The sequence below is a fragment of the Rhinocladiella mackenziei genome (genome assembly GCF_000835555.1).
Source record: "Rhinocladiella mackenziei CBS 650.93 unplaced genomic scaffold supercont1.3, whole genome shotgun sequence".
In the NCBI taxonomy this organism is placed as follows: domain Eukaryota; kingdom Fungi; phylum Ascomycota; class Eurotiomycetes; order Chaetothyriales; family Herpotrichiellaceae; genus Rhinocladiella; species Rhinocladiella mackenziei.
In genome coordinates, this window is record NW_013550602.1 from 1,575,040 (window position 1) to 1,594,801 (window position 19,762).

Genomic DNA, 19,762 nt, shown 5'->3' on the forward strand with positions numbered 1-19,762 from the left:
GACAGGACAAGGTGATGGAATAAGAAGGTAATGACTGGACGAGGAGATGATACAAAGAAGATCGGGATGAGTTTGGATTTCGAGAGCAGCGGCGACAAGAAGGGGAATAAGAGAACGGGCTACTGCAGACGCCAACTTCCAGCAGACCCGAGACAGAAGAGGAGAGGTGTCAACTACTTTTTCTAGGCCACTTGCACCCCCGGGGCGGGTCTCTTTCTGCCAGGCGCGAGTGGCCACCGGCTTGCGAGGCACGGCGCCCCCGGTTCAGGGGCCGACATTCACTGAAATATATGTAAATAGTATCCAACTTCAACCTGAAGAACAGACGGAAGACGAATTGATGACAAGAGAGGATGACATTTCTAATTCAAGACATCGGCGAGTTATACCCCGTGTCATGCTGAGAGAGTGGCAGTGTATCTCCCCAAAGGAAGCGTGTATAGATGGGTTCTCTATTTCCAATCCCAACTTATGATGGCATTTATAATCAATAATGATCACTCTTACCCGGCCATGCTTCTATCCAAGGCTTCAATCTATACTAGTCTTCTTCCTCCTCCGAAAGAACAATCGTCGGGATCGTTGTATACCTAGTATCAGTATGGCCTCCCTTTCGATGTCCTTTCAGCTCCAACGCCATTTGGTATGCCTCAGCCTTGCCTCGATCTACATCCACCAATAACATCAATGGCAGCGGAAGGAAAATGAGCACCGCCAAAAACACAAATGCCGGTCGAATTTCCCCATATCGATCGGTTATTGCTCCAACAATGGCCGGGCCGAAGATACTCGACCCCTTGTCCGTGATTGCGTACAAGGCGTAAAACGCAGCTTCAAACCCGGGAGGAATCAGCTCGCCGAAAAATGCTCGACAGTAAGACGATAAACCTCCCAGAACGAACCCATAAATCGCTCCAAGAGGGTACATTTCCCATGGTTGTTGCAGTCCAAAAACACCGTATCTTTTGATGGCAGGAATGAACCCCAACAGGCCGTACAATGGGATAATTTCAAAGAGGCAAATGCAGGCGACAATCGTTCGAGAGGCACCCATGTTGAATAACCGTGAAATGAAGCTCCAGTAGAATGCGCCAATCACGCCGGCTATTGTTGCGATGACATTGATCAATCCAAGCGCCTCGGTTTTCATCCCAAGACTGGTTTTGGCAAAGAGTATCGCCGTTCTGTGCTGGTCAGCCACGTTGCGATATCCAATGGACTTGTCACGACTGACCCACTCACGGTGGCAATGCTGTCACTGAGTAAGAACCACGCACAGAGGAAAATGACAATATCTTTAAGTTTCCTCGCGTGTCCGATTGTTTTGAACAATGCTTTCCAAGCATAGATGACATATCCGATCCAAGCTGAATCGCCCGTCATTGCTGTGGGAAGCGGTGGACCAGGTCGGGGCCGCAGCCACAGAGCAGCCGGAATACTGAAGGCGAACCACCAGAGTCCCACAACCATGAGGACTAGCCGAAGGGAAAATGTGGTTGATCCAGTGGCCACCACAATGAGTATGGCAATGGTCTGAACCAGCAATCCCGCAATATAGCCAATGCCAATCCCATTCGACGATATCTTGGTAGACAATTTCAATTCCGGTGAGATTGCTGCCGGAGTTTCTGGAGTTGGAGGTGTTGGATCAGGTCGATCTCGAGGTAGGAGCTCAGACGTCGAGCTCGCCAAAGCACGGTCTTCGTGCTCATAATACTCTCTGTCATCAGCTAATATCCTTTCGTCTGCAGAGCGACTAGGAGGTCGAACGCTGGTGTCGTCGATAGAGGGGTGATGTCGCACCAAGAGCGGCAGGAAGGAATTCAGCAATACAAACGAAGCGCCGAAACAGGTGTTGGCGACGATCGCAAAGAGCGCGCCCAGCAAATAGACCTTGGGAACGACCCCAATGAACAGTGCGGTGGCCGTCGAGCCAGTAAAGGCAAATACGAGGAGGAATGTCTTTCGAAACCGACCGTGATCGGCGGCTGCGGACATCGAGATGATGAGAATGGCCTGAATCAAAACGCTGATCGAGAAGGTGTACATGGCAAAGCTTGCAGTGTTGATTTCGGCACCGAGGAAGAATATAACACAAGGGGGGAGTTCATTATGTTTGTGCCTAGGAGTTTCGAATATCGTCGTGTTTGGAGGGCTGCCATGGTCTGTCTGCCAACCGGTGCGGCACGGTGTTGTCTTGTCTTTCATTAGCACTCCCTGCTCTCGAGCCAACTGTTCAAGGGTGATGGGAAGAAAGGAGCCTGCATGAAAATTGTCAGCCGGCCGGCGGGGGGGCCACTGCATTCTACAAATTGTGTATCCTCACCCATTGCGCAGATGGCGAAGACCTCTGCAGCCCAGCCATATGAGTACCATCCCCATAGTTCTTTCTGGCTTGTCGGCCTGGTGTCTTCGTCTGCATATCTCGTTTCTGCGACAGGATCGGTAAGGTCATCCATTCCGGAATCTGAATAACCCCAGGAGGAATCCCGCTCGTCATCGGCTTCCACAGAAGGGGTTGGAGAAATCAAGCTGGCTTTGGAATGAGAGCTCTGACGTGGTAACGGAGGACGTGTTGTTGAAGACTCTGGCTCGGGATCCTCCCCATCGCGAGGGACCTGGAGCTAAAGATGAGTGTCTGTACCGATAGACATACAATAAGGGGAAAAGAAAGGATGATACGGCGTTGGTGCCGGCACTGATGACGACGATGCTAATGTCGATGTTTGAGCGCCATGCTGATGGGCTACGGCAGGGGCCCGGAATTGGAAGCGCGTCTGCGATTTGGGGGGGTAATGAGGGCTCCATGACGATTGGTGCAGGTGGGAAGAACAAACCATCTTCGTCTTGGGGGGGGGGGGGGATTCCAATCGTTTCGCTTAAAGACTCCTTAGGCTGTTCCCTTTCCCTATGCTTCCCCTACCAACTCATCCTGAGATTCCATGGCTTCCTCCAGCTCAGAGAAGGGAACAAGAAGAAGAATAGATGTTCATGACTGAGGACATTCGAGCTTCGGTTATTTGTGTGCACATGGAGCACGTATATCCGCGAGGGTGCAGAGTCTAATAGGCTGGGTGTGCGGGTCGGGCCAGTTATTCAGCTTGCAAGTGGCGGCTGTGCTCCAGAGAGGAAGACAAAAACGGACTGAGTACGACCGAGGATCTCTCGTCTACTTATGTCGAACCAAGTGCAGATCTGAGAGCTTTTCTCGGTGGTCCACTGTGCTCTGATATCTCATGCATATCATATCCTTTTCCTCGACCTATGCTACAACTGGCCACTAGTCATCTGGAGGCATACCATTATAAGCCCTGGCGACTGCAAACTTATCTCATGACCATTGAGAATGTGTCGGCTACAGCCAGACAAGACTAGTACCCGCCATCGTTTGGCTCCTGGTTTGGGGGAAGCTAGCCTACCAAAAGTTGGCAGAGATCACACCCTCCTCGAGGGCAGCTCGATGCCTACCATGGGTTGGCGCTGTCGGATGGCGTGGAGATGGTCACGACCTGAAGTCTGTATGAGGCAAGCCATTGTCCAATCAGAGATAAAAATTGAAGGGGCTTGGTCGATGTTGTGTAAAACGATGGACATGTGCCCGATTTATATTGGGAAGGTGATAGACCACGATGGAGGGAATAGTGAGTGCTCTATTATCGCCGTAGAAGGGGTATTCGAAGGACATGACGGAGTATGATAGACTGATAGCGGAACAGAAGGAAGAATTGTGGAACAATCACCGTCGATTGTAGGGGTTGCGAAAGAAGTCCGGAGATATTCACTCAATTGTTTCGGTGGACTCCGTGCCTTAGGGAGTGCTTCGTAGAGGGCAGTTCATGTCTTGCAAAGTTGGCTGGTGTATGGATCTTTAGATTGAGAATCGTCCAATAGGGTTGGGGGTAGGAGGATCTCCCTAAATCCCAATACCCACTCGCTTCGTCGACTGAACTAAATCATGGCCCCTAATGCTAATGCCCCGTTGTATAGGAAAATATTCCAGTTAGACACACCGTACAAATTTCTACGGCACAGCATGTAACCCATCCTCGCCAATTCTCTGCTCAACGTCCTCAGTCAGCCACCCCGGACCCATGAGTGGCTCGTTCTGGGTGGCCCACCTTGCTCCCTTTTCGGCGCCAGTGCCTGATTTCGACGGCCGAAATCCGCGCGTGTCATTCCATCTTGACTGCAAATCATCCCTTCGTTATTCAGACCCCATCTAGACAGTCCTAAACCATCTTTCCTGTCCTCTCTACGTTTTGATCATATCATCCTCGTCTTGCACGCTGTGATCACGATAGCGCCAGTGAATTTCCGCCGGAAATCCACCTGCCTAGACAGCAATTTTACCTCACTTTGGCAAACGGCTGGACAAAACAACCGCATTATCGGATTCCTCTTCCAACCTGGCAATACATCGATTCTTCTGAAAATCTCACTTTATTGGACGATCTTCTCGCTGCCGAATTCCTGTTCGATCGCCCCTCGGCAAATCACGCGCACAATTTTGATCTGCGAAACATCTCGTTCTCTCACTGCGATCCCCTTATCTCTGGCGTTCTCTGGTCGGGGCCAAAAAGAGTAAAAGATTATACACAGAAAAGGGCATTTTCGGTCGACCATAAGCGCGTTCTCAGCTTGGCCGACCATGCATTGCTTGATGATACAATCCGTGTCAATATGAACGGGGACAGGCCCACGGCCAACGGAGAGCGCATACAAAATGGCGTTCAGCAGGGCGCTTCAGATTCCTCCTCACATGTCGGACCATTAAAACAATCCCGGGAAGGTCAGGCTCCATCCACATCTACCGCTGACCGCTCCTCAAGTTATGCGAATGGAGTACCTCAGCCGTCTAACGGCGACTTGGGGTACAATGCTGCAAATGGGACCAATCAGGCTCCTTTGGAGATTTTGCAGCTAATTCCCAGAGACAATTATCTACCCATGGCCGCCCTTATAAGTCGGGCTTCTCAATCTTGCTGGAATGGCCTAACGAATTTGGTGGAACAGCTCGCTGCAGTACAGGTCCCAGAACAATCTCCCGATCAGGCAAAGGTTCTACCCAACGGTCTCCCGAACAATCAAACCAAGGCAAACTTGGACAAAAAGGAGCGGTTACTGAAATTTGCCAATGACCAAAAGGCTGATTTCATAAAATTGCTCGTACTCCTTCAATGGAGCAGAGACGTCGAAGAAGTGGGCAAAACCATTTCGATCAATTATTGGCTCATGAAACGCCGGCAAGCCTATTGGGACACCATTGCTTTAATGGCCGGTTTGAAGCAGGAATCGGCCGGTTTTCAGATGCCGAATCCCGATCTTCGAGTCGCGGCTGAAGTCTTGTCAAGAGGCGAAGTGCTCAAGTTTCCCAGCCTGGGATATCTTCCACAAAAGGATTTGACTAGCAAACAAATACTTCGCCTTTTGAAATCCTTGAACCGCCTCCTAAGCGTCAAGCTGGCCCTTTCCGACGATCTACCTCCTCAACTTCGACAATTCCACATCCATGACGGTCGCGCAACGTTCATCGTCCCCGATGAATTTGAACTGGATGTCTCCATCCTGGACGAAAACCCCAACTCCCAGTTCCGCGTGGTGGATTTTCGCTATTCCTTTTCACCCTCCCCATACATCCCAGATAGTTTGCATGCCGAAATTGAAAGGTACGCCAATTCCAACATCGACAGGGGTGGTCTACAAGGATGCTACTTCTTCCTCAAGGAGTTAGCCCTATCCTCCAAGCTGGCCGAATACCACAAACAGGTTCTTGAATTGGCCCGCAGTCAATGGGCAGGTAATCTTCGGGTTGAGTTGATTCGACGAAATCTCGTTGTGCAGTACTGGTCGGAGAGACAGGCAAGCAAAAGCTGGATGGAAGTCGGGATTGCCAGTGGCCGCGAAAAGAGAGAGGGCTCTGCACAGGTTGCTTTTCCGGTTCTTGAGATCAAGTGGATGCGGCAAGGCAAGAAAGTGGACTCTTTGCGGCTACGGCAGAATGAGTCTGTTCTATGTTTTGAAGATATCCTTCGCCAAATTATTGCTCAACATTCGACACAAATCCTTGATGGCGTCTACGACAAATTGGTGCTCGCCCCACTCTTTGCCGAAGCTGAATTGAGCGTGGAACAGTCTCTCTCCGATGAAGATCCGGAGCAATGCTCCTTGTCGATACAACTCTCCCGGTCTTCAACTCTCCAGCTGAAAGTGGATGCTGTCACGGGACTTCTGGTCATCAGCCCTGTCAGCGAGAAAAGTGAACGGCTACAGTATGAGGTGAATCGGATCCACGGCGTCGCCGATGAAATCGTCTCAAAGCTGCTCAACTTTCGATGCAGTGTTGTGGAATCGTCGGTGCTGGCCGGCATCTCAGGTACCAGTTGGGAAATCTTACGGGCGTTCAAATTCAGCCCGGCAGAGATCAAGGCGTTGTTTGGCGGCCCGGTGGTGAGAATGAATTTGTTCCGACAATCTCAATGGGGTGTCAGCTATTCTCTAGCAGTGACGCATGGGCAAGATGGTGACCATTGGTGGTTACTTCAGCAAATGTCAACCAGCGGACCGAATTCTCAGTCACGGTTTCAGGTCCTCCGTCACCAGCGAATCGAGGCCAAAGAGGAATTGTCTTCCGCATATTTCGATCGTCTCGCCGAATATGCAATGGGACTGATCTGTCTCCGGCGCAACGCAGACTTCTTGAAGGAGAGAAAAGAGAAATTCAACCTCCCGAGTTTCCCCCCCTTGGAGAAGAACTATGAATTACCGCCAATCTCATTTGACCTGGATATGGCCAGGCCAACAAAATCTCTGCTCCATGGTGCTGCAGCGGAGACGTTTCCTGGAGAAGCGGCCCAGAACCCGCCATCGAAACCAGCGTGTCTCCAAAAGAGTATCCAAGTCCGATTTGGTGGCGTAGATCGAACCACGAACCGAGTGACGGCGATCGCCCATTTCCAAAACCGAGCCAGTGCCGCTGTGTTGAAGCATCTTGATGAGTCGACCCTTGATTCCGACGTGACGCTCAATGTCGAAGATCGAACAGTTACAATTCGCGTGAAAACTTCTATCACCGAAGCAGCCATTCCGAGGATTGTTGACAAAGCCACGGACCTAGAGAAGATCGTTTCCACAGTTGAACAGATTCATCGTTTGCCCGGACTGAAGTTGAGAAGTCTTTCAAATTCTGCATTTACGATAATATACCATCAAGGCCTGTCGAAGGAGCTCGGTGTGTCCATTGCCTTTGGAAGTGGTTCACAGACACCTCGGCTCGAATTCTTCCCCTCGGAAGATAATCCCCATGGTCTCCTGACAGCGCAATACTCGAAACTCCTGGTGGCGAGCCGTGTTCCATTTGCGACTAAAGTCCGCGACTTCTTGACCTCGTTGACATTGACGCTTCCGTTACTCAGTTTCCTATACAAACTGCAACGGAAGCACGGCCTTGAAGTGTCAAGATCTCAGACAACACCTTCCCAGGAACCCGAACGTGGCCTTCGGGTGCATGTGCTTGTGAGAAGCGCCACGGCATTCGCGGTCCAATACTTTACGCCGGCAAGACACGTGCCAGGAGATGTTGGTCCAAATTCACAGCCACATCTGCTTGCACGATTGGAGATATTGCCCCATATCAACGCGTCAAAGAAGCCAATGTGGTTGGTTCGGGCGGCGCTTGAGGAATTTCAATCAAACTCTAGACCATCTTATTCGACACCGGAACTACGGACGCAGTTACGGCAGGAAATCTTTACACGCACTGATGGTCAGAAATGGCTTGCTCTTGACTCAGCCGCGGCTTGCATGGCAGATCAACCAGAGGCTCTATTCCAGGCAATGCATGATCTTCTTTCGAATTGGGCCACGCTAGCAGCCGAATCTAAAGGAGAAAAAGAGGCAAAGGGGAAGGCCGAACCGAAGCCAGAGGCCACGAACAATCTTCCAAATGGCAATACCAAGCCCAATGTCGCCGGGAAATTGCAAGCGGCCAAACTGCAGCGACCTACCAACCCGAATGTTAGCAGGGTAGTACCTGGGAAAGGAAACCCAAACCCCCCGAAAATTGAAGAATATATTATGCTGGATTAATGGGCCGGCTCATGTAAAATGGCGGGGTGTTTCATCATGTTTACTTATTGCGCACGAGTTGAACAAAAACACCCTTTGCCTGTGGTTATGCAATATACCCGAACTGGATGTGTTATTTCATACGAGCGGCGGCGGTTCTCAAAAGGTTCCTGGGTATGATGAGACATGGCTGGAATTGAATGATAGAATTATCGGAGCAAATATTCAGCTGAGACGAGAATATGATGGCAGTGGGCCGTTCTTTCCTGAAATTCATCGCGGACTGCATCTATTCCGATCGAACTACGATGAAACACCTCGGAAACTTATGCTCCGTGCTTTCACGAAAGAAGACTTGTTCTACAACGCTAGCGTGGATGGGTTGTGCATGTGGCTTTCATTCAGTTCAGGGACTGCTTTCTTGGCTGGACCTCAAGAGCTGTTCTAAGCCTTGCAGAGCCCGTCCTCGTACCAGCATCTCCCCTCCACTGCGCCCGCGACATACTGATCAAGGAGTAGAGGAGGGGACGGGATTGGGTAGTCCGCATTTCTGGTGGGAATAAGGTAATCCGGACTCGAAGGCTCGCTGAACAAAGGGGGTTCGTGCGAGCAAGCATGTTAGAAGATTGGATTTGAATGGACCCCGGTAGGGATGACCGACAGAACTAATCATAGCCCTGGCTTGCGGAATTTTGGCTAGCTGAGAACATGGATTTACTCATTCCGCCAGGGAGTTGGCAAGCATGGATCGAGGGACGAGCTAATGGGCCACGAAAGCGCTTACGCATGATTTCGTCCTAAGCAACGAATGCCGCCAGAAGATTATTCCCTATACTAAGACTTTTACCTGATGTACCGCCGTTGTCCTCCTGCCTCTTCAACAAATTCGCGTCTGCGCAGGTCCATGCGCGCTCCTCCGCGAAAACCTCGCTCTAGCTGGCCTTCGGACTTCAGCCGTACAAGCGCATCGCTGTCCACCGTCACTGTGCGCAGACACGTTCTGTTGGAGGCTTTGCTTGAACTATTCTTTCCGTGTTGAAGTTAAGCCGCTCCGTAGTGCGCTAGTAACTCGTAGCTCAACTTTGGCTGGAGAACGAGTCTCTTCTCCAGCTCCATCGAGTGCCCTGCTCGGCGAGAGTCCAGTTGTCACCTTGCTGCAGCTATCAGTCTGTCGTCGGTGTTGAGAAAATGCTCCACGGTTGAGACACTCTGGCTGGCTCTACCAACCCAATGGCAGACGGTCTTCTCCCGTGGGTAGATCTTGGGGGGGAAGTACTCTGAGAAGCCGAATTTGCATCGTCATTATCACTGTACGACCGGAGTAACGCACTGTCTTGCCTTGACGGCATTGAAGGGTTCCTTTTATTTCGAAGGTAGCGTATAGGAACATTCGAATTTGGCTGCGTTCGTTTCTCTATTTTCGACGAACGTACACTGGCGAAGGATGGGAGACGGGTCAGGGACCCCAACATCCCCGTGTGAAAAGGGCGCTGAAGCATTTCTGGCGGACTGCTCGCCGCTTTTATTTCACGGAGCCTGCCGTCCCGTTGGTGTATATATTTGTCTCTTCCCACGTCCTCGCCCACAGTGCTAATGCAACAGGCTACCGTCGAGATTTACTACGCTGCTTTGTCTCACGGCAGGTTAGGTCTGGATCCGCTCTGTACCTAGCAAGGTCAGATCTGGGTTCGCTCTGTGTCCGCAGCCAGGTCGGGTCTAGGTTTGCTTTCGTGCCTTACAGGTAGGTCTAGTCAGTCGGTTGGGTGGCATACGGCACAGCCAGTTGCCGCGCCTCTTAGGTTCTCTGTTTATCGCGAGAGCTCATGGCTCTGGGTTCGATCAATACCTCGCCGGTAGGCCGTAAGGCTGTGGGTCGTGAGGCGAGATATCTAGCGATAGCAAGCTTTGTGATGCACCCACTGGCGAGCCAATGCATATTGTGTTGGTTGTCTCTCTAGGTGAGTCGTAGACCGTGATCTACATTAGTACACCGCAGGCAAAGCGCCAAGCCAAGTGATAGGCAGTGCCAACACCATGGAGGCGGTAGCAAGCTCTGGAAGGGAAAGTAATCAGACTTGCGCTCATTGTACCTCTGACTGCCCTCTTCGAGCTCCCGTTGAACGAAATAAGGTCAATCCGTTCGCCTTTGAATTTTTCCTCAAAAATGGTACGTAATGTAGACTACTTCGAGGATGTCTTAGTTCGTTATCCTTGCCCATTGCACTAAAACATTCAGTTCCAAAGCCAAGCATTCCGGTATTCGCTAGTATCTTTGTACACGGACATTCGCATGCAAGGACTCTGCTCGTAGCCACAAAAAGGTGCACACTGAATCCAACATCCGTTATCCTTGCCCATTGAGGGACCAGTACCAATGCTCTCAAACTTTTTGCTGATGTGGCTTCTGCTCGGCTGCATGCTCAAAGCCAGCATCTTGGGATCCGCTTCCCCTGTCCTTTGGCCGACCGGTTTCAATGCTTCTCCCGAACCTTTCTATCACAAAAGCAAGCTCGGTTACATGCTGAATCCCAGCATCTCAAAATTCGATTTCCTTGCCCTTTAGCGGATCAATTTCATTGCTCCCAAACCTTCACTCGGAAGCGTGGTGCACGCGCGCATGCTCGATGGAAGCACGAAAGCGTGGGCTATCTCTGTCCTTTGGCAGAACAGTTTCATTGTTCCCTAACATTCCGTAGTGAATCCGACGCTCGCAACCATATTGACGTGCGCCAAGGAATATCTTATCCTTGTCCTGCGGCAGAAAAGTATAACTGCTCTATAACATTCAAGCTGGAGTGCGAGGCGCGGAGGCATGTGCACAGGCACCATCAAGCCATCTTTAGTTGCTGGCTTCCAGGGTGCATGGCGCGCTTTGAAACATGCGCCCGCCTTCTTGCTCATGTAAATGAGCCTGAAAGCCATATGAAAAAGTTTCTTTTTTGCCCTATTTCGACTTGTCCACTGGCAGTTTCTCAGACTCCGCTCCAAAAAAACAAGTCCCCCCACCATTTTCGAAAACATTAGAAGAGAGGAGAGATGACGGGAGATGAGATCGTCCAGGAAATCAAGCCAGAACAAGCAAGTCGTTGCGATCTGTACGATGTTATCGTTCAAGATGCCTACATAGACACGAACTGGACCGAAAACCTGAATGTTAAAGTTATAGGGGCGAGAGATTACTCTTTAAAAGAGATGGGCGATGTTCCCAGTCTCCAAGGCTGATACGTACCAGGAAATTGTACGGAGGATGGCTCCGAAGACGGTCTGGGCGATGAACCAGTGGACGACCTGGAAGAAGGCCGAGACGACAACATGGAAGACGGGTTGAGCAACGACTCGGGGAGCGGTTCGAAAGAAGACTCCAATATCAGCTTTGGGTATGTGCTTACTGCTCTGAGAGTTACCTAATATGATTCGCTAACCTTTAATAAGTAGTTCAACTTACACTGGTGACAATGGCGATGGAAATCCTAATGACTCGAAAGCTGACTGCGTTTCTGACGATATTCGCTCTCACTGGCAGGAAGCACGTCAGTTGACAGGAGAAAACCAGCATCTCTTTGGCTCCATTTTATTAGATGAGAAGATGTGCAAGTCAATTCTCGAGATGAATATCGAGTTCTGGTGTAAGAAACAGTCCATCTCCTCAGACTATTGGCTAATCCATTGAAGATTGGAAACGTCAGAAGCAAAATCGACCTGCAAACATACGACTCGTCGGACTCAAGTGCATCGGCCCAATGCCATTGGAAGGAAAGAGAGTACCGACACAGGAAAATCGCTGTCCTTTTCAAACAATTTTGGACCTTGACAATTCATACCTATACATGAGCACCTTAACCGAGAGCGATTCACACACAATCAAGCTCAGCAAAAGATGCGTGTCTTGCTGGGCTCGTCATCGACTTACGGTGGCGTTGGCAACTCGACAACTCTTTGCTAGTGCAGAAGACCAACAGAGCACCTACGCCAAGAACGGTTGCTTTCAGACAAGATGGTTCGGCACTCGATACTGTTACCGTCATGCAGATGATGAGTTGGGCACAAATTGGCATTCAGTGCCACGATATGATCCGGCCCAAATCAGCTCTGAGTTCCGAGGTCGACAATCGCATTTCATGTCAGCAACTTCAGAACAGTGGTCCAGTAGCCAAGGCATTCAGCTTGCGATGTCTCGTGCGGCGGAAATTAGAGCAGGTCATCGACAAGGCACTGACTTGGTTATCTTGGATATTGAGTTCAGCCCGAAGTGGTCAGGTTAAGGAGGTTGCACTTATCGAGTACGTATCCGGACGAGTCCTCTTAGGCACATTGGTCAAGCCCAATGCACATCCGGAGCTCTCTCAATTGAAATTAGCTTGGAGAAGAGGTTTAATCGATCAGTTGTGGTCCAGGAAGCTCGACTCTTCTGGCACAAACACTGATCAACTTCTCGATGTCTGGGCTATCGCCGAGGTCCTTGAAGATTCTGGAGTTACAAAAGATTCCGTCATTTTGGTCTGGCATTCAACATATTACGATTTGACCTTGTTGGACAAGTTCTTGGAATCTGCTGGAGCTAATTCGCCGCTGCCATCGAGGGAAAACTGTGTTCGCCTGGTGCCTCACGTTCGCGCAAATGTGCCTTCTCTCAACGGGAGACCCTTCTCTGCGGCTCTATCCACAATGTTTCCCGTTCTATATCCCCGCCATGAATTGGTTGGGCGTAACCGTCGAGCCTTAGTGGATTGTCAGCAAACCCGACTTATCATGACGGCTTTTGAAGAGTTTGCCAAACCAATCGGCAGTCCTGGGAGGCTAGAATTTTCTGACATTAAACCCACGCAGCAGACTCTGGAGAACTGGTTGGGTGACCCAACTCTGGTCTCCCATCACCAAGAAACCCAGAATCGGGCCGATGGACTGACATCTGACTGAATGGGAATGCTTTCATGTGTAGAGCGTGCACCTCAATGGAGAGGTTTGCACAGCTTTTTACTCGTTTGAGTACATGTCCTTCTCGTATGCCTTTTCTCTCGCCGAAACTGTTCCTGTAAGCAGCTTGTCCCGTGTGAGCTTGTTTTGAACGAGAAGCCCCAAATGATTTCGCATCTTGCTCCAATGCAGCAGCGGTGGCCTGATTTTCGCGCGGAAGGAGATGTGATTTTGAGAGCGCGATAGGTGTAATACAAATCGATGAGAGCGTCGGGAGATGACATCGATGGAATGGAGATAATACCTCAGCTAGGAAATGTCTAAGTACAAGTTCTATGTTTCGAGTTTCATCAGAACAAAGCGTATTCTCTTGCCATACTCAGATGAAGACTAACTTACTCAAAGGCTAGATGTAGCCTTTCAGGATTGCACTCTCCGCATTCAAAATTGATGCTCCGGCCGCCCCCAGAATTGTGTTGTGGCTTAAGGCCACGAACTGGATGTCAAAGATACCACTTTCGTCCTCCCTGATTCTTCCAACGCTGCACGCGTATCCTCTTTCCGTCTCAATATCTAGGCGAGGCTGCGGTCGATCAGCCTCGTCTAAAACGACAATGGCGTGTTTTGGGGCCGAGGGACACCCTAGGAGTTGCACCTCTGAGGTGTACTCTTTCATCGCATCACAGACCTCGCTCACGGTCGGCGGAGGTCGGTTTACGAATCGTAACGACACACACACTGTATGGCCGTTAAGCACCGAGACACGGTTACAGGCGACCGAAACGCGGAGAGGTTGATTGACAAATCCAGACAGGTCCGCACTCAAGCTACCTAAAATCTTGCGAGCTTCAGCTGGAATCTTGGCTTCCTCTCCGGGGATGTAGGGAATGATATTGTCAAGGATGTCCATGCCTGATGCGGTTAGCTCTAATGTGTAGAATATACCGGGCCCTGGGCGCTTTATGGGCGGAAGACTTGATCACTTACTGCTGACGCCAGGATAGCCTGCTCCTGATACGGCCTGCATAGTCACCATGCTCACTTTGTCGATAGGTCCGAACTTTTGAATAAGTGCTGCGGCTGGGATGACGAGGCCGATGACCGCACAGTTTGAATTGCACACAAGAAGGCCTTTATCTAGTTGGTAATGCCGACGCTGTGTTGGGATTGACTCAATATGTCCTGGGTTGACCACAGGAACAATCAGCGGAACCAGAGGTGCCAATCGGAAGTTTTTGGCATTTGAAAAGACGGCAAAGTTTGCTTTAAGAAAGGCCATTTCAACATCGGCAGCCACATCAGAATTAAGGCCGGAGAAGATTATGTCGCAATCTGGATATTCGGTGGGGACGCAGCGTCGGACGATCAGATTTGCGACTTGTGCGGGCATTGTGGTCGACTGCTTCCAACGCACGGCATCAGAGTATTTTTGACCGGCCGACTTTTCGGAAGCTCCTACAGCTACCAATTCTAGCAGCGGATGTTGAGCGAGCAGGAGAATGAATCGCGTCCCCACCGCTCCAGTTGCCCCTAAAACACCTGGGAAATGTTAGTCGTCCATGTCTTTCATAATGACTAGTGCAATGGGCTTCATACCGCATCGCTTTTTCGAAGACATTGCTGTGTCTCTGTGCGGTCCTCAACGTCGACTCAGTTGAGAAAATCTGGTACATTTGTGTGCCGACTTGGGGGTCAGAGTTTGACCAAACCGAGGTCCCACAATTAACGCGCTGTGATTGGCTCAACAAAACCCTCGTTGCAACAACAACTCTACATCTCCTACAGTTAGCAATTCTATGAGTCCGCAATAGTGTGGATCACCCATTGATAGGCCGTTGCGTTGAATTTACAATTACTACCTGTCGATCGCATTATTGATAAGTTTTCCAGCGCATGGAGTACCGCAGGATAGCGCGCGGACAACTCGCAGGATGAGTCACCAAGCATAGCAACAACGCACGGCACGAGACAGCGCAAGGGCCTAAATAATGAGGCTTTGAGACCGAGGAATAGATAGAGAGACAGAACCTGCAATGTCATCGAGTGACACCTCCTTTTCTCCAACACGGAGTGCCAAGCACGGTCCGTGGCCGCGGACTCGGGATCCGGTTGAATCACAGGTATAGCTTATTCCTTGACAGGGCGTCTTAACTAAGACTCAAAGCATGAGAGAAGTATAAGTTTCTCATGCGGTGAGCAGGCGGTAGGTATACTAGACGAGCAGCGTAGGGGCGCGAAAGCCATGGCAGTGCGGCGGGAGCATGGATGATGGAAGGGTTATGTTCGTGACGGAGGAAGGAAGTCGAGATGCCTCCAGGTTAATAATGGTCACGCCTCTTTACCGCTGAAAGAGGACTAGCGACTAAGCGAAGTCAGGGGTAGGTTTGCCGAGGATCCCCGGCATGAACGCGACTTGGTGGCTGCGCTCCTCAAGAGGGACGCAGTGTAGACCGGAGCCTTGCAGGGTATAAAAAGGGGGCCCCCGGTAGGGATCCGCGTCAGCATCAGGCTGAATACCCCAGACCAGTGGAGTCAGCCAGCCTAATTAGCTCTAACCCGACGCGCCTCGGGGGGGGGAACTTCATTTACCGTGTTTCGCGTCTCTACATCGACATCGTCCCTCCCAGTAATCTATTGTATCTTCTATTGACACCACCATCACCACTTCATTGCCCGGGCTGATTGTACATGCTAGGTCCTCGTGTACCTCCTCATATCACAGCTTTGATATTTCCTTCTCGGCGATATCTTCCTCAGTCACACCACTTCGCGGCAGGCACAATGTCATTGCTCAAACGCAAGGAACCTCCCACCTCGAGCGCCGACGACGCAAAGAAGCCGAGAAAGAATGCTGACTTGGCCTCCTTTTTCGGCCCCCCTAAAGTTACTTCGTCGTCAAATGGCGGAGCGCATGGCCCGTCGGCCAACGGGATCTCCAATGCCGCCGAACCTCCTCCACTGAAGTTCGACAAGGACAAATGGGCAGCGGGTTTGACTCCGGAGCAGAGAAAGCTTCTCAAGCTGGAAATTGATACACTCGATCCAAGCTGGCTGGCTCAGTTGAAAGATGAAGTCACATCGCCTGGCTTCTTGGAGTTGAAGCGTTTCTTGCAGAAAGAAATCGATGCAAAGCAGAAGATCTATCCACCCTGGGAAGACGTGTATAGTTGGTATGCCCAAGTCCTCTCCTCAAACCACACTTCTTCTATAAATCTTAACACATGACTGCATGACCGACTAACATCATCTGTTTCTCTCCGTACAGGTCCCGTCACTGCCCCCTTTATAAAGTCCGCGTCGTGATCCTCGGACAAGACCCATACCACGGCCCCAATCAAGCACACGGCCTCTGTTTCTCTGTTCGCCCACCCACACCGGCCCCTCCGTCTTTGAAGAACATTTACACGGCCATTCAAAAAGACTACCCTTCCTTCAGACCTCCGCCTAAGAATTCAGGCCTTTTGACCCCCTGGGCCGACCAGGGCGTCTTGCTTCTCAACACATGCCTGACCGTGCGTGCGGGCCAAGCGAATTCACATGCAAACCACGGATGGGAAAAGTTCACACAGAAAGTCATCGATACGGTCGTCAAGGGCCGGACGCGTGGCGTGGTCTTTCTGGCATGGGGCTCGCCTGCACAGAAACGATGTGAAAAAATCACTGGTGGCCGTCACTTGGTGTTGAAAAGCGTCCATCCTTCCCCCCTCAGCGCACACAAGGGATTCTTCGACTGTGGCCACTTTCGCAAGGCTAACGAGTGGCTCGAGTCCCGCTACGGTCCCGAAGGCATTATTAATTGGGATTTGAATGTGCAGAAGCCCATTAAGCCTCCGTCTGTGCAGGAGCCTGTGAAGGTTACGGACGATCAACGCACGGTTCCAGATGAGCATGGCCCACTGACCGCACCGCCGGAGAAGAAGGATGGGACAACAGCAGTTGAGAGAGATGAATTTGACGGCGAAGATGACGAGGATGCTATTGCCGCGTTGGAGGAAATCGCAAAGATGGAGGCCGAAGCTGAGGCCAAAGAGAAAGTCAAGGCTGATGGAGATGCTAGCAAGGGAGACGACGCATGAAGCGTCTATATACCTTCCGTTGGGTATACGTGCTGTTCATCCCGGTCTTACGCTTCACACCTTCCCTTTACATCTTAGATGCAAGGTTCAGGTCTCGTGTTTCGTGTCACTTGTCCAGAAAGAGGAAGAAAAGGTTGAAAGTACTAGTAATTTCGCAAAGGCATGGCGTTGGTGGAATGGAGTCGAATTGACATTGATTGAATCAGGAAATTTCGGCCCGAACTGTCTGGCGGTGTTGGTATGTATAGTAAAGATTGAATCGAATTGAATCAAGTCAAATTGGATTGGATTGATAGAGTCGGGTCGGATTATTGGCTGGGATCGGGATTAGCAGAGAATTTTGAATTTCCACAAATCACATCGCACTTCTGCTCATGCTCTCTTCTCTATCTACCTCGCATTATTCCTCCATGTTAACCCGTATCTAGCGAAGCGTTTGAAGAAATACCAGGATTATCACGACAAAGGCAGAGAATTCTCAACCTCGAACTCGGAGCGTGCCAGGTTCGGACTGCTTCCTGCTATGCCTATCGTTCGCTCCCACCACCTCAGGCCGACGAGGTATCCCTCCCAAGCTCTCCAGCGGGTCGTTGTCTAGAGGGGTGAGTCTCTGTCTGCTAACGAGTTCGGCGGCGGGATTGGAAATAGGATACGATATACGGCTGCGAAATTGAAATCGTGACTGAGAGCGTTCGCAGATAAGTCTTACCAGCTCACGACCAGCCATCAAACCGGCCTGTGCGCCGATACTGTTCGGTGACTTTGTAATTCCGGCTTTGGTATCAACGCCCAGCACCTCGGCTGCACAGCAAGACCAGCCCCAGCAGGGTCTAGACGGCGATGGTCGTGCTCTTGCTCTGGATCAACCGCTAGCGTGTCGTTGCATCCTGCGCGTCCGCCACCGCCGCCTCACTCTATGCGAGCGTCATGGGATCCACGTACGGCCGGGCGAGATTGATCGTCTGCGCCGCGAAATGTGCGAGAGCCCTTCCGCCCGCTTGTCCAAGCGGCTCGGGATTCTTGGTCTTTAATTTCAGTGATGGAGTCGCGATCGTACGCTTTTCACGGCCAGGGCCAGAATTGATTGCTCGCCCAACACGACACGTGTGGGTTGGTTGACCGTCACATCGATGTGGACGGGTGTGATGTTCAGATTGCACCAGAAACTTGCGATGTCTGTGACTTGAGAACCCGGTGCCGAGGAATTCTTCCGGTTGCCCTTCGCCAATGGAAACGTCGTCAGATGCCAATCTCCGTCAAACTTGGGGCTTTCGAGCGTAGTACGAGTTGTGGTCCCCGTAAAGAAAGTTGCGGTTCCAATAATGTTCAACGTCCTTGGGATCTTTTGCGGTCGCGCCGCTGTTGAAGCTCGAGTTGACTGTTTGATTAGGACCATTCTCCAGGCCGGGCCCGTCATTGTTGCCGACGATTTTGATCGTGGGGTTCCCTTCCAGGATCCGTCATAAAACGTATACGAGATCGGCTCGCATGTCGTATTGACGGAAAATGCATTTGTGACCGCTGAAATTGTCATATTGATCACACTGTTGGATATCAATTCATTCTGCAACGACTCAGTAGTATTGAAACTGTTGATGGCATGTTGAGGGTTTGTCCAATCTGGAATTTCGTAGTTTTCCCTATTGATGGGTGGCGAAGGAAACCAGAACACCATATAATAACACTCCGGTATATCCCAGGGTGATACCAAATTGGCGCTTTTTGACAGGGAGGAAGAAAGCTTATGGATATCTAATGAATCGATATAGTCCACCGAGTAGAGCGCATCTTCGGCTTTGGTCCAACCTCGAGCCGTCAGTGACCATGGTCCAGCCTCTTTGAGGTTTTTCAACAGCATATCCCAGAAAAAGACCGGGAAGACGACGATAACAGTCGGGAAATATCTTGCTAGCGTCCCAACGCGATCGTTCGTGGCAAATCCGTGGTACTTCCGATCCAAGTAGTCGAATACTTAGAGGAGGATGATCAAGACGATGAAAACTAGTCCCAAGCCAATACTGAAGAGACGTTTGAGCATGGGGGGATCCATTCTCTGGTTTGTTGGCTTGGAGACTCAGGTACACTCTCGAGTTTGCAGCTTCGGATGACTGGAGAGACGCCGTCGTTTCTTGTGGGGTGCCGTGATCGACCTGCTCATAGTTGTATGATACGAATGGACCAGAAAGCCTCGCTGATATGCCAGTCTCCCCAGTTGGCTGAGTCGGGGTGTCATTGTAGATGGAACGTAAATTGGAATTCCCCTGGCATGAACGCGAGGGTGGACTGGACAGAGTCTGCGTTCCGACATTCGGTTTGACAAGAGATTTCATCAACGAAGATATGGCTCTTCTTCCTCTTACCAGAGATTCCGGATGGCTGGGACATTTCGACATGACCTCACATTCGGTGTGTCAAGAGTAGTTCAAGGTTGGCAACCGCAGCATCATTTGGTTTTTCCATGTATCGTGACATGCCTTCTCTTTTCTCATCTATTTCCATCTGGGCGCTTTTGACGGATCTGACGGCCGCTTTTAAGAAGCGCTCAGAGATGAAGAGATGGAGTGCACCACGGAGAGGAAAGCATCGAGGCTCGACGGCCGCAGGTAACTGAAACACTCCTGTGTCGGACAAGCAGCCGGGGGTGTTGGGCCCCATTTGATTGAATCCTGGGGGGCCTTATCATGATCACCAGCCCCGAAGTGCCTCCG

At 50.8% G+C, this 19,762-nt stretch overlaps 7 protein-coding genes across 7 annotated transcripts; 4 read left to right on the plus strand and 3 right to left on the minus strand.

Moving 5' to 3' along the window:
* Window positions 1-541: 541 nt before the first annotated feature.
* Window positions 542-2,808, minus strand: Z518_04095 (uncharacterized protein; the record flags this gene model as incomplete). Its single annotated transcript, XM_013417803.1, has 4 exons — window positions 542-1,184; window positions 1,235-2,261; window positions 2,327-2,618; window positions 2,683-2,808. 4 exons carry the CDS (start codon window positions 2,806-2,808, stop codon window positions 542-544), a joined length of 2,088 nt encoding a protein of 695 aa, XP_013273257.1.
* A 1,872-nt stretch (window positions 2,809-4,680) lies between these two features.
* On the plus strand, window positions 4,681-8,085 carry Z518_04096 (uncharacterized protein; the record flags this gene model as incomplete). The annotated part of the gene is made up of 1 exon (XM_013417804.1): window positions 4,681-8,085. The coding sequence occupies one exon, from the start codon at window positions 4,681-4,683 to the stop codon at window positions 8,083-8,085; it is 3,405 nt and encodes a 1,134-aa protein (XP_013273258.1).
* A 2,013-nt stretch (window positions 8,086-10,098) lies between these two features.
* Window positions 10,099-11,734, plus strand: Z518_04097 (uncharacterized protein; the record flags this gene model as incomplete). Its single annotated transcript, XM_013417805.1, has 3 exons — window positions 10,099-10,231; window positions 11,297-11,441; window positions 11,500-11,734. 3 exons carry the CDS (start codon window positions 10,099-10,101, stop codon window positions 11,732-11,734), a joined length of 513 nt encoding a protein of 170 aa, XP_013273259.1.
* Window positions 11,735-12,087: 353 nt separating this feature from the next.
* Z518_04098 (uncharacterized protein) lies at window positions 12,088-12,981 on the plus strand (the record flags this gene model as incomplete). Its single annotated transcript, XM_013417806.1, has 1 exon — window positions 12,088-12,981. One exon carries the CDS (start codon window positions 12,088-12,090, stop codon window positions 12,979-12,981), a length of 894 nt encoding a protein of 297 aa, XP_013273260.1.
* A 403-nt stretch (window positions 12,982-13,384) lies between these two features.
* Window positions 13,385-14,596, minus strand: Z518_04099 (aspartate-semialdehyde dehydrogenase; the record flags this gene model as incomplete). Its single annotated transcript, XM_013417807.1, has 3 exons — window positions 13,385-13,890; window positions 13,966-14,517; window positions 14,575-14,596. 3 exons carry the CDS (start codon window positions 14,594-14,596, stop codon window positions 13,385-13,387), a joined length of 1,080 nt encoding a protein of 359 aa, XP_013273261.1.
* Window positions 14,597-15,759: 1,163 nt separating this feature from the next.
* Z518_04100 (uracil-DNA glycosylase) lies at window positions 15,760-17,054 on the plus strand (the record flags this gene model as incomplete). Its single annotated transcript, XM_013417808.1, has 2 exons — window positions 15,760-16,148; window positions 16,244-17,054. The coding sequence occupies 2 exons, from the start codon at window positions 15,760-15,762 to the stop codon at window positions 17,052-17,054; spliced, it is 1,200 nt and encodes a 399-aa protein (XP_013273262.1).
* Window positions 17,055-18,087: 1,033 nt separating this feature from the next.
* Window positions 18,088-18,912, minus strand: Z518_04101 (uncharacterized protein; the record flags this gene model as incomplete). Its single annotated transcript, XM_013417809.1, has 1 exon — window positions 18,088-18,912. One exon carries the CDS (start codon window positions 18,910-18,912, stop codon window positions 18,088-18,090), a length of 825 nt encoding a protein of 274 aa, XP_013273263.1.
* Window positions 18,913-19,762: the final 850 nt, after the last annotated feature.